The 14399-nt window shown below is 44.0% G+C and overlaps 1 protein-coding gene across 2 annotated transcripts in view; it reads left to right on the top strand.

Annotated features, from left to right (window-relative positions):
• LOC126069651 (NACHT, LRR and PYD domains-containing protein 12-like) overlaps positions 1-14399 on the top strand; it is a 55413-nt gene that overhangs the window by 29430 nt on the left and 11584 nt on the right. For both annotated transcript variants that reach the window (XM_049873263.1, XM_049873262.1), the window contains 4 exons: positions 1021-1108; positions 2406-2450; positions 5885-7544; positions 8978-9067. In XM_049873263.1, the coding sequence (XP_049729220.1) occupies positions 1039-1108; positions 2406-2450; positions 5885-7544; positions 8978-9067 (1865 nt within the window). In that variant the 5' untranslated portion in view covers positions 1021-1038. The remainder of the gene's footprint in view (positions 1-1020; positions 1109-2405; positions 2451-5884; positions 7545-8977; positions 9068-14399) is intronic.

Genomic DNA, 14399 nt, shown 5'->3' with positions numbered 1-14399 from the left:
CTCTTGGGCTCATAATTACCTTGTTGACAGTAGATTTTAACTGTCAGAAGAAAGAATTGGCAAATTTTAAGATAGATCTATAGAGATTACATAAGCCAAACAGAGAGAAAAATAAAGAATAAAAATGAACAGTGCCTCAGAAGAATGTGAGACACCATTAAGTACACCAATATACACATAATGAAAAACACATAATGGGAGTACCAGAAATAGAGGAGAAAGAGAAAAGAGAAGAAAAAATATTCACAGAAATAATGGCTGAAAAGTTCCCAAATTTACTGAAAAACAATAACCTACACATCCAGGAAGCACAAACTGTAAGAAAGATAAATGCAAAGAGATCCACAAACATACATTATAGTAAAAATGCTGAAGGTCAATAACAGGAAGAAAATTTTGAAAGCAGAGAAATGACTCATTACTTACATGGGAACCCCAATAAAATGAACAGCTGACTTCTCACCTGAAACAATGGGGGTCAGAAAGCAGTGGGACATTTTTGAACTGCTCAAAAGAAAAAAGGCAATCAAGGATCTTATATCCAGCAAAGCTACCTTTCAAAAATGAAGGTGAAATAATGATTTTTCTAGCTAAATAAACTTGAGAAAATTTGTTGCTAGCAGACCCACTTCACAAGAAATACTAAAGGAAGTTCTTCAGGCTAAAAGCAAATGACCCCCGATGGTAGTTTGAATCTACGTGAAAAAAAAAAGAGTAAAAGTAATTATATAATTATAAAAGAAAGTCTGAATGCATATTTTTATCCTTTCTTAACTGATTTAAAAAGCGACTCTATAAAATAATATGCATGTCGTATAAAATAATATGCATGTAATGCATTGGTCTGTCTTTATGTGACTGTCCCCTCCCTCCTGTCTCACCCCCATTATCTTCTTGGTTATTAGGCTTTCTCTTTTCCCTAACTCTGTAATGGCTTAAGTGAGTAGTCTTTCTTGAGTTACTTTTTCACTCTGAGTTTCTGCTAGATCTTACAATCATCATTTCTGTTTTGGATTATAGTCTTCTGAATTCACCAGGATGAACAATCAGAAGAAAAGAAAAGACATGGAACCTGCTTGTACCTGGAGTTTATTATCTTCACAGAAAAGTGAGTAACTGAATGAGGTAAAAAAAAAAAAAAAAAAAAAAAAAAAAGAGGGGGGTGTAATCTAGATAATCCTGTTCATTCTCTTTCCTCCCTTCTTTTCCCCATGGCCTTTGGGATTCTTCTGAATCTGTATGATTTTGTTGGATGTGTATGTGTGTGTATATTAATATATTAAAATGGGTACAGTATTTACCCTTTTAGAATACCCTAAAACTATCCATTACCCAAAATGAAGAAAAAGACAGAAAGGAGAAGAGCTGTGGTTTCTGCTGTTTTCCGTACTCTCCAAACATTTATAGCCATAAAAGACCTTACTTCTCTCCCTTCGCTGTGACCACAGCTTTTCACAGAAGACAGAACAGAAGAGCACAGAGTGAAGAGTTGCTGGAGGCCTTGTGGCTATTCCTAAGCTCCAAGGATGTTTAAATGTAGGGTATAGAAACTGGTTATTATCAACAAACCCCTCGCTTTCCTGCCCACTTTTGTGACATTCTAATATCTGCCTTTCCAAACCCTACTTTCCCCACCTACTTGTTGAGTTAGTACCCATCTAGTCACACCTTCTCCCAAGTCTCACTTTTGCTTTAAAAGGTGTGCAAATATTTAAAAGAAAAAGGAATGTGAAGTTATGTGTGTGTGCTTGTATATTTTGTAATCTATAACCCTGGTGGCATAGTGGTTAAGAGCTACAACTACTAACCAAAAGGCCGGCATTTCGAATCCACCAGGCACTTCTTGGAAACCCTGTGGGGCAGTTCTGCTCTGTCCTATAGGGTCACTAGGTGTTGGAATCGACTCAACAGCAACGGGTTATATCTATATTTGTAAATGTGTGAATTGAGGGTGTATGCCTCTATATTTGAATGTAGGTCATTGTATATATCTGTTCAGCAATACCTATTCTATCCCATTAACAAATTAGGTTCAATAGAAGCCAGAATAATGGGCTAATATTCAATGGAAAGCAAAATACCAGAAAACAGTCACTTCAAATAATGTACACACCTTTAAATTCATGCCTAGAATTTTCCTTATTGACTATGTAAATTAAAATGTTGACACCCTAAATATATGTATGTGGGAAGTTCTTATGTTTACTTTATATTGGACGTAAGATGTAAAATATGTTTGTGGGTAAGAATAGGTGTTAGGGAGGTGTCTTACTTTCTTCCTTGTATGTCTGTTTGGGGACCAGCATGAATGACTCTATCAGTGTGGATGAATTTCTGTATATTTCATGTTTGAGTATGAATGTATATTTGTGCTACTATTAATGCAAGCTCTTTTACTCCCACAGCTGCTCCAAGTTCTCTGGCTTCATTTTCATGGAGGGAGCTTGCAGGTAGATGTCTTTTCTCTTTTATCCCCTTTGCTGTTTGGGGAATAGTGTCTCTCCTAAAACCAGCTACTCATCCCCACTCCTCTCCCACTTCCTCCCCCATATTCATTGGGGCAGTAGTCATTGATTTTCTTGGCATTATCTATGAAGCTCAAAACTGTCATGGCAGATAGGACTTCTATATTACCATTGGGGTATTGGAATGCTGGGAGGACTGCTGATGGTGGTGGTCAAGATGTAGTGACCTTCATGGCTAGAACAGACAAATCTGCTTCTGGAATGATCTAAATCAGAGGTCAACAAACTATAGCTCCATGGGCTAAATCAGGTCAGCAGCCTGTTTTTGTAAGTAAGGTTTTACTGGAACACAGCCATACCTGTTTGTTTACATATCGTCTATATCTGCTTTCATGCTACTAAGGCAGAATTAGGAAACCCTGGTGTCGTAGTGGTTAAGAGCTACTACTGCTAATCAAAAGATCGGCGGTTTGAATCCACCAGGCACTTCTTGGAAACCCTATGGGGCAATTCTGCTCTGTTCTATAGGGTTGCTATGAGTCAGAATTGACTTGACAGCACCTAACAACAACAACAACGTGGCAGAATTGAGTAACTGCAACAGAGAGACCCAATGGCTCACCAAGCCTAAACTATTTACAAACTTTCACAGAAAACATTTGCCAACTCTGATCTAGGTCAGCATTCCAAATTGAGTTGTACAGAACAGTATTTTCCAGGAGTTAATAATTGCGCTTTTGGAAAAGGATTCTGTTGTAATTTAAGACCAGAAAATACAGGATTAAACAAAAAAAATTATTTTATTGTGTGACATCTCAGAGCCCTTCATATGTTAATATGCATTGAGAAACTCTAAAAGGGGATTTCTCTAACTTATTTAACCACAGAATACCTTTTTCACAGCTGTCCTATTAATATCTTGCAGAGTAGTATTCCAAGATACTCTTATTTGGGAAATGCTGTCTTAGACATTCACTTAATAGAAGTTTGAACTTGATGACTAACTCCTTGGGTTATTTTTTCTAGTTATAGAAGGCGAAAAACTATGTAGTATAATGTGTAAGCACATAGATCGTGGCTTCAGACAGACCTGAATCTAAATTAAGGCTCTGCCACTTTCTAGCTGTCAAACCTTGGACAAGTCATCTAATGCTATAAGCAGGACCTGACAGGTAATTTGTGGGGTGTGGTGCAAAAATAAAAATGTGGAACTCTATGTTCAGATATTATTAAGAATTTCAAGATAGTAACAGAACATTAAACCACGCATGGGGTCCTCCTGAGTACAGGATCTGTGTAAACTGCACAGATGGCACACCCATGAAGTCAGCCCTGGTTATAGGTTTCGGTTTCCTCATCTATAAAGTGTGAATAGTACCTACTTCATGGAATTGTTGTGAGAATTAAGTTAGATAATGTGTGTTAAATGCCTTGGCTGCTAACCCAAAGGTCAGCAGGTCAAATCCACCAGGTGCTCCTTGGAAACTCTGTGGGGCAGTTCTACTCTGTCCTATAGGGTCGCTATAGTCGGAATCGACTCGATGGCACTGGGTTTCTGGGTATGTGAAGGACCTAGTACATGGCTAGACAATATGTAAACAAAAGGGCGTGGCTTTACTTACAAAAACAGCTACTGACCTGATTTAAGTCCATGTGGCTGTAGTTTGTTGACCTCTGATTTAAATCATTCCAGAAGCAGATTTGTCTATTCTAGCCATGAAATTCTGTACTAGGCACAGAATAAAAAACCGGAAATCAAACCTGTTGCTGACAAGTCGATTCAGACTCATAGCGACCCTACAGGACAGAATAGAACTGCCCCTATAGGGTTTCCAAAGCTGTCAATCTTTATGAAAGCAGACTGCCACATCCTTCTCCTGTGGAGCAGCTGGTGCGTTCGAACCACCAGCCTTTAGGTTAATCAGCCAAACACTTAACCACTGCACCATCAGGGCTCCTAGGCACAGAATAGGCAGTAATAAATGACTTGTTTTTAATTCAAAGACATCTCTCGTCATACCCAATAAATATTTATTGTGTCTACTATATACCAGGCACCATGCTAGATTCTCAGGGTACTTGGTGAAGAAGACAGATGTAGATGATAGTTTAATGGGAAAGGCAGACAATGAACACGTAAACAAGCAAACAAGACAGTTATAAATTGTGATAAGTATTGTGAAGGGAAAAATAGGGTGCAGGGATGGGGAATTGCTTTAAATTGGATGGTTAGGCAAGGCCCCTTCCAGAAAGTAATGTTTATGTTGAAATCTGAAGGATGAGGAGCTATTCCTGAGAAGAGCAGGAGGAAGAATGTTCAAGGCAGAGAGAATAACTAGTGCAAAGACCCTGAAGTAGGAAAGAACATGGCATTTTTGAGAAACTAAAAGTAGGTCAGTGTATGTTTTGTTCTGCGTATTTCCATAACAAAAAATAAAAATAGCCTAGTGTAGCTTTAGTGTAGGGAGTGAGAAGGAGAGTGATATAAAATGAGGCTGGGGAGGTAGGTAGGGCTCAAATGATATAATGCTTTGTAGGATAAGGTATAAGGTAAGGATTTTGGATTTTACACCAAGTGCAATGGAAAGCCCTTGAAGGGTTTTGGTCACGACGGTGATACTTTTAGAAGATCAATTTGGCTGCTACGTGGAGAAGAGCCAGTACATGGGCAAGAGTAGAAGAGTAGAAGGCTATTTCAACAGTCCAAGAGAGTTGATAGTGCTTTGGAGTTGGGTGGTATTTAGAACATAGTGATAAATAAATAGATATGAGGGGTTTTTGGAGGTATAAATGATCCACATTGCCATCCCATAGGGTTTCCAAGGAGCGGCTGGTGGATTCGAACTGCTGACCTTTTGGTTAGCTGCCAGATGCTTAACCACTGCACCACCAGGGCTCCAGGTATAAATGATAAACCCATCGCTGTCAAGTCAATTCTGACTCATAGCGACCCTACAAGACAGAGTAGAATTGCCCACAGGGTTTCCAAGGGGTGCCTGGTGGACTTGAACTGCCAACCTCTTGGTTAGCAGCCATAGCTCTTAACAACTACACCACCAGGGTTTCTGCACAAATGATAGGCGTTGCAAATTGATTGGATGTGGAGGATTGAAGGAAAAAAGAGAATGGGTCCTTACAGTTCCATAAGTAACTACGTAGCACCATTTAACTGAGATGAGGTACTTGGGGAGAGAGTTTTTTTTTTTTTTTAGTTATCATTGTTGTCAGGTGCCATCAAGTCCACTTCAACTCATAGCAACCCAGAAGGATTGTAAAAATCAAGGGTTCAGGTTTAGAGTTGTAAAGTTTGAGGAGCCTGTGAGATATCCAAGTGGAGATCGTGGTGATGGTAGTGTTATAGTTGTTTGTATTGCTGTCTAGGATTCTGTGATTACTAATTCTTGGTGTCACCTCATTAGATTACCAGGAAATATTTAGAAAACATCTAAAAGAAAAATACCTAAAAATAGGAATTGATAAATGTTATCACCATGGCAAGCATATAGAATTACGACTGCTTCTTGTAAAGGAACACGGAGTATCAGAAGAGACACCGTGTGGAAGTCCTCAACAAGAACATTTTATTGAGATGGAACATGTTTTTGATCCTGATGAAGAGGGCTCCAGCTCATCCCGAACCGTGGTGCTTCAAGGGTGTGCTGGGATTGGGAAAACAGCTGTGGTGCACAAGTTCATGTTTGACTGGGCAGCAGGAGTCGTTACTCCAGGCAGGTTTGATTATCTCATCTACATCAACTGCAGAGAAATAAGCCATATTGCTAACATTAGTGCTGCTGACCTGATTGCTGACACTTTTGAAGATATAAATGGACCAGTCTTGGACATTATTCTGACATATCCAGAGAAGCTTCTGTTCATTCTTGATGGATTCCCTGAGCTGCAGTACTCTGTAGGTGAGCAGGAGGAGGATCTTAATGCTAACCCCCAGGAGAAGAAACCAGTAGAAACCCTCTTGTGCAGTTTTGTGAGGAAAAAACTGTTTCCCGAATCCTCCCTCCTGATAACTGCCCGGCCTACGGCCATGAAGAAGCTACACTCTCTGTTAAAACAACCTATCCAGGTAGAGATTCTATGGTTTACAGAAGCTGAAAAGAGAGCGTATTTCTTGAGTCAGTTTTCAGGTGCTAATGCGGCAATGAGAGTCTTTTATGGTCTGCGAGAAAACGAAGGCCTTGACATCATGTCTTCTCTCCCCATAGTCTCCTGGATGATCTGCAGTGTCCTGCAGTCACAGGGAGATGGTGACAGGGCTCTTATGAGGTCACTTCAGACCATGACCGATGTGTACCTGTTCTACTTTTCCAAGTGCCTCAAAACCCTTACAGGCATCTCAATATGGAAAGGACAGAGTTGCCTGTGGGGCCTTTGCTCTTTGGCTGCAGAGGGACTGCGGAACAAGCGGGTTCAATTTGAAGTTAATGACCTCAGAAGACATGGGGTAGGAGTGTTTGATACCAACTGCATTTTTCTAAATCACTTTTTGGAAAAAGTTGAACGAGGTGTCAATGTCTACACTTTCCTTCACTTCAGTTTCCAAGAGTTCTTGACGGCCGTGTTTTATGCCCTGAAGAATGACAACAGCTGGATGTTTTTGGATCAAGTAGGGAAAACGTGGCAAGAAATATTCCAACAATATGGAAAAGGTTTTTCATCACTAATGATACAGTTCTTATTTGGCCTCTTACATAAAGGAAGTGGAAAGACTGTGGAAGCTACTTTTGGAAGAAAAATCTCTCCAAGACTTCGAGAGGAATTATTGAAGTGGACTGAGACAGAGATAAAGGATAAAACTTCTAGGTTACAGCTTGAGCAGATAGATTTGTTTCACTGTTTGTATGAGATTCAGGAAGAAGGATATGCAAAAAGGATAATTGATGATTTACAGTCAATTATACTGCTTCAACCTACCTATACAAAAATGGACCTTCTGGCTATGTCATACTGTGTAAAAAGCAGTCACAATAACCTGTCAGTGTCTCTGAAGTGTCAGCACCTACTTGGATTTGAGGACGAAGAACGAACCTCAGCATTCAGGCCCCCAGCCTTGATACCTAAGCAGTGAGTATATTCATGTCTTTCCTCTAGTTTTTTGGCCTTCAGAACCAATGGGCCTATTTGTTCATTTCAGGTATTTGGACACATAATCATTTATAGCATTGCCAATAAATAAAATTAATCATATCAGCTTTCCCTATTTTATGTCAATAAACACAATAAGGATTTATTGAATACACTAAGTCCCTGGGTTGTGAATGTCCAACTTCTGAACAACTCATACTTGCCTCACTTCTTCCCTCACTGAAACGATTGAACCAACCCCTGCTCACGACAAATTCATCACAATCACCTTCACTTGCTGCATGTGCAGTTTTTAAATCATTGAAAAGGCTTTGAGCCTTTTCTTGCACTAATTAAAAACCAAACCTACTGCTGTCAAGTCGATTCTGACTCATAGCAACCATACAGGACAGAGTAGAATTGCCCCATAGGGTTTCCAAGGAGCGCCTGGTGGATTCCAACTGCCGGCCTTTTCGTTAGCAGCTGAATGAACGCTTAACCAATGTGCCACTAGGGCTCCTTTCTTGCGCTTAAAAAAAAAAACACCTTGCCATCAAGTCAATTCCAACTCATAGTGACCTTACAGAACAGAGTAGAACTGCCCCCTAGGGTTTCCAAGGAGTGACTGGTGGATTCAATCTGCCAACCTTTTGGTTAGTACCCAGGCTCTTACCCACTGGGCCACCAAGGCTCCTCTTGCACTAAAAAACGAAACAAATCCATTGCTGTCCACTCGATTCCAACTCATAGCCATCCTATAGGACAGAGTAGAACTGCCCCATAGGGTTTCCAAGGAGTGGCTGGTAGATTCAATCTGCCAACCTTTTGGTTAGCAGCCGAGCTCTTACCCACTGGGTCACCAGGGCTCCTCTTGCACTAAAAAACAAAACAAAACAAATCCATTGCTGTCGAGTAGATTCCAACTCATAGCCACCCTATAGGACAGAGTAGAACTGCCAGATAACGGTTTCCAAGGAGCGCCTGGTGGATTCGAACTGCTGACCTTTTGTTTAGCAGCTGCAGTTCTTAACCACTACACCGCCAGGGGAAAAGAAAGTAAGGCTAAATAAGAACCGTATGCTTGGCCAATTTAATTGACCTCTCTGAGCACCTGCAAAATGGTGATTACTATCATTAGATTAAGGACTGAATAAAATAATGTGTATATGTAAAATGCTTACCTCATGCCTGGCACATAGTAACATGGCTTTACAGTCAGACAGACCTGGGTATTGACCTTGTTCTTGTACCTACCTATGTGACTCTGGGCAAGTTAACTTTTTTTGTGCATTAGTTTCCTTTATCTGTAAAACGAGGTAATACTTCCCAAGGCTTTTGGAAGAGGTACATAAGTGCTAGCATGAAAATAAAAGCCAAAATAAGCCTTTTGGAAAAAAAAGTTTTAAATTGTTTTTGATTCTTATCTCTTTTAGGCCCTTCAAGATGCATAATTTGCCAGTGTCTCGGCTACACTTCCTCTGCCAAGCACTGCGTAATCCGTACTGTAAAATCAAAGAGCTGAAGTAAGTTGAACTGTTTAAAACTCTTTGGCATTTGCAGGTAAAGACTGGATTGCACTCCTAGATGATCAGACCTGAAAACAAAGTATAACTAGTGCTAAGCTTCCCCATAGCAGAGCAGCAAATTAAAAGATATGCTTCAAGTCTAGAAGGGGAGGAAGGTACAAATCTCTGCCCTTCCCTTCTTATTATGTGCTGTTTTTGCTATGATGAGTGGGTGTCAGGTCATAGCACCTGAGAGATGTGTGTGGTGCCCCTTCTGGAAGTACACCCCATTCCTTTTCTTCCCCGGCTCCCACTGCCCTCCTTCTGCATTTTCTTTCAGTTGGGTCCTATCCCACTCCATGCAGCTTGATGATCCTTTTCTCTCCCTCCTCTATTCCCCATCCCCACCCTCATAGTTATTCCAAAAAGTGCCATTGCCCAATAGCCTCCACCCCACCCTGACCTCCCGTCCTCACTCTCTCAGGTGCCTCATCTGTCTACATCACGGACACGCAGGCAGGAGTCCCCTCGGTTCCCCGCCCCTGCCACACAGATCAGTGTCTGTTCTCCCAGAGGTAGCCTTTCCAAAACCACCCAAGGCAACAAATTCACTTTTTTTATTTTTGTGAACATTTAATTATTTCACTTTGCATAACACAGAATTATATAAAGATGTAAAAGCCCTCCACCCTTCTGCCCCCCTACCCTACCCAGCCTCCCCCATCACCCCACACCCTACCACTTCCCATCCCTGACCCTGATCCCACCCTCCCTTGGTAATATCTTGTGTAGTAAATGTCTTTCCAGATCTTTTCCTATGCTTAAAAAATTTTTTTTTTTTTACTCAAACATAAATCTATAATTATACATAATATATCACTTAAAGAACTTTTGGGCATTTTGTTTGATAAAAAAAGAGAGAGATCCTATTATGTGATTTTTTTCTTCTTATTTAACAACTAGTGGACATATCTCCAATACAGTATGCAGGATTTACCTCATTCTTTAACATATTCTTGTATTTTTGAGCTTTCTTCCGCTATCTCCTTCTCCATGGTTCATGTTTCTCCCGTATTAAAAATAATGCTCTTCTCAACTGTTTCCCACCTTAGTCCTTCCCTTCACAGCCAAAGGTCCTTGAAGAACAGCCTCCCCCCACAGACTCCACTTCCTCACTTCCCACTCACTCCTCAGTCCCCTTCTGCCTGGTATCTGCTCTAAGATCAACAATAAACACCAGGCCCAGTGGACACTTTCCAGCTCAAGTCTTATGGGGCCTCTCTGCAGCCCTGGGGCACTGTGGAACATGCTTTTCTTAAAAGTCTTCTCCTCAGCCTCTGTGACGCTCCCTCTTCTGATTCTTCAGTCCTGACTGCTCCTTCAGTCCCTCATTGCCTCTGTGGTTCCTGACCAAAGGTGATTTTACACACACACACACACACACACACACACCCGCTTGTTTTGATTGTTGCTGGTGATAACAATTCCCTCAGAATGTGAATGAGCTTTCCATTCAATTAATTCCTGAGGATTTTTGGGATGCAGAAATCCCCACTCCCTGCCACTCCTGATGCACATCTCCAGCCAGTTGCAACATTTTCTTTGATAGTCTGCTGTTTGCAGCTGCTCTCCTGGTACCAATTTCTGACTTGGAAATAATCTGGCTGCCCCGAACAAGAACCCACTCGATCCAGCTTAATGAAAAGGCGATCTATGTAAAGGGCATTTTCATGAAGCATAACTGTAGGAAGTGGAAAAGTGGTCAGGCAGCCACCTTCTCTGGGGTCATGGGATCAAGTTCTGCTTTTTTACACCTCTCTGTTCCCTGGGACCTCATCCTGGCATCCTCTAAGACACTTGCCTCTGTAAAGTACATGGTTCTCCTCCCCTAGTTAGGGCCAGGCCTCAGCATCCATGGCCTGGACCCTGGCCCCAACACCAGGTGCCCAACACCATCGTGACTATGGAATCTGCCTCTAGTGTGAGAATCTGCTAGGCTCAGGGTGGGTCAAATATCCACTCCTGGTCTAATCCTCTAAGGCCTACATGCGGGTGGGTGTTAATAAACAGGCCTGCCTAGGTCCACCAAAGGCTGGAGTGGCAAGGAGACACTTACACAAATAGAAGCTGTAGTAGTTCTGGACTGGCCAATGCTAATGTCCTGGAACACAAAAGGGTGGTCAAAATACAACTGTCTCTGCTCTCTCCCCCTAACCTCTGGATCTACACCCTCCCAGGCCCCCCCACCGTCTGCCCCACCTGCTACAGGTCACCCCACCCCCACCCCCACCATCCACCCCACTTCACCTCCCTGCTGCCTTCTTTACCCCCACTCCCCCTCCCTCGGAAAACTGATTTCCCATTAGGATATGTTTCTGTTCCAGCTCACATTTCCGCATTCACTCAGACTTTTGCAGCCAGATTCCCCTCCCACAGCGGAAGCAAATTTTCTGCTGTGAAAAATTCACAGCTTTACACCAAGAGCAGACCCAATCTCCCAACCTGCGCACTAATGGAGCCCTTCTCTGCTTATGGAATTTGAGGTCTCTCCTGCTTCTTTGGGGTTCTTGAGGATCTATTCCCTGGGCACCCCCCTCAGACCAAAAGCTAACATCAGAGGCCCCCCGATGGGGAGCCATCTGAGGTGGAACTGATGCTGTGAACGTGGCTGTTCGTGGGGATGGTGTGGGTGCGGGTGGGACTGGGAATGAGGATGAGGGGCAGGGGTATGAGTATGTGAATGAGGCAGGGAGTTGGACAGGAAAGTGTGCCGGCGAGGCTGTGGGCCCAGGTTTCACAGCCCCAGAGAAATAAACCTTGGCTGTTCCCAATGAACTGGGCTCGCCCTCCCGCTGCCCTTCGGAGGTGAAATTTTTCGGGTTCACAGCTCCAAGAAGCTGCAGGAAGCTTCCGCTCAGCTCCTGTGTCACCTCAGTAGCAGGGATGGTGGTAGCGCCTGCTGCATCCGTCTCCTCTCCTCCTGTGGCAGCAGCAGCAGCAGTGGTAGCAGCAGCAGTGGTAGCAGCAGCAGCCGTAGCAGCAGCAGCCACCACCTCCTCTTCCTCCTGGCCCTCTCCTTCTGTCCCAGCCCCATTGGCAGTGACCACGGTTGGCCACCATGTGGCCAACTCCTTTTCCTCCTTGCCTTCTCCTGTCCCAGCCAAACCGGCAGTGGCCACGCTTGGCCACCCCGTGGCTATGGTCTCCTCTTTCTCTCCGCCTTCTCCTGTCCCAGCCCCACTGGCAGTGGCCAGGCTTGGCCACCCTGTGGCCCGCTTCTGGGGCTGCTGCAGTTCCTGGGAAGGAAGGGGACAGAGTTGAGACCCGTTCTGGGGGTGAATGGAGGGGGCCGAGGGGTGGTGGTAGTGGGTGGGGCTAGAGGGCGGAAGAGGAGGGACTTGCGGGGCCAGGGGAGTGGAGGACCCGAACTGGAGCAGCTCTTACAGCCTGGAAGAGCTTCCACCTCAGCCAGTCCTGCTCCTTCTGCACTTCCGCCAGAGAGGCCCGGAGCAGCTGCAGCTGAGAAGCCGCGTCCTTCCGCTCCAGTTCCTGCTGCGCAGTGAGCACCTTCAGGTCTGCAGCCAGGGACTGCGCGGCCGACCTATGCAGCTTGGCGAAGTCGTGCAGCCACTGCACCCTGATCCCCTCTAAATGGCTCTGCCTGCGGGCGAAGCGCACGCTCAGGGCCAGGCCGCCCCAGGCGCAGGCTTCCTTGGCCTCGCTGGACACAGTGCTGTTTTCCAGGATGGCCCTGAGCTTGCCCTCCACCTCCTCCCAGGACGAGGACATATTCTCGATGTAGAACTCGGGGCCTTTCACGTGCCCAGCCATCTTCTCGTTGATGAAGTCCGCCACCTTGGCATGGTGGAACCCACCACAGGGGTCCTCAGGGTTCAAGGCCATGAGAGTTGAGGCCCTTAGCGGCTTTGCCGGCCCTTCGGGGAAGGATCAACCTGTTACTTTCTCTCCTCCCCTCCCCCTCCGCCACCCACCCGCCACCCACCCTTGGAGTGACGCTCTGACCAGATTGCCTCACCCGAAGACACCTCCCCCCAGCCCTCGCCTCTCCGGGCCAGAGGAGGTGCAGGCCAACCACGCCCCACCTACCACGCCTACAGAGAGAAGACACCTGTCTCTTTCCAAAGCCTCCGGGGGAAAGGAAGCCTCAGGGCCAAACCCCTGAGGCGGCTACGCTGGGACTGTTCCAACTTCCAGAGACTGCGGGGGTGGGTGGGAGTGCATGAGAAAAGCCCCCTCCCCCATCCCAGGACTTAAGAGAAGCGGCTGCCGGCCCAAAAGCTCTAGAAGTCAGAAGGAAACAAAAGTGATAGAAAAGACTTAGAACCAAGAAAATAAAGTTCTTGTAATCAAATAAATAATACGCCCCCCCCACGTAATGGTTTGTTCCACACAAAGGGGGGGGGGTCCTCCTGTTTTTGGAATGTTCCAGAACAGGAAATAGTCCCAGCCCCTCAGGGACCTCTGACAGCCCCTTGGAGAAAATAGGTGGAGCCAGGGGATAGCCCCATCCTTTCATTGGCTCAGGATTGAACACTACAGTCATCCTAAATGGTCATAAATCCTGGCCATTTTGTCTTGAATCTATTCATTTCTGCCCTTCTACACCCGCACCAGTCCAGCCGTCCTCATCTTTTCCCTGGAACACTGCCGCACCCTAACATCAGATCTGTATCCTGCCCCGCCCCATCAAAAAAGGAATCTGACCATGTCTCGTACAACCTTCAATGGCTTTTTTGAGGCATATAGAATAAACCAGACAGACCTCGGGTTGAATCCTGTATTTGCCACTTTCTATGACCTTGTGTATAACTGAATCTATCGACCTATGATCAGGACTGAATGAGAAAGTGCGAGCAAAATTAGTCATAATTTTTATGATCCTATTTGTGTAAAATGTAAAAACAAATCATATACATGTATGTATATATATATATGCATATTTTTATAATCTTGGAGAAAGGCGTGGGAGGATATATATCGGACTATTAACACTGCTTGTATCTGGGAGGTGGGGTTGGAGGGGAGGTCGGGAGAAAGTTTGTGACTTTTAAAAATACATGTTTCTATGATTTTATTTCTTATGATGGACATATAACTATATGTACGCATACATTAAAAATCTGGAAAGATACACCAAATTTTTAACAGTGATTGTCTCAGGGTGACGAGAATGTAGGGCTTTTTTTCCACCCCCCCTCTATTTTTTACGTTTTTTCTCTTGTGAAAATGATGTATTATGGTTTTCAAAATAAAAAGGAACTTTTTTCTGATAACATCTAACCTTTAATTTAATTAATTATATGTTTTATGTCCCCCTATAATCCCACCC

Source organism: Elephas maximus, chromosome X (genome assembly GCF_024166365.1).
Source record: "Elephas maximus indicus isolate mEleMax1 chromosome X, mEleMax1 primary haplotype, whole genome shotgun sequence".
NCBI classification, from domain to species: domain Eukaryota; kingdom Metazoa; phylum Chordata; class Mammalia; order Proboscidea; family Elephantidae; genus Elephas; species Elephas maximus.
The sequence above is the reverse complement of the archived record's forward strand: the minus strand, read 5'-3'. Positions and strand labels throughout refer to the sequence as shown.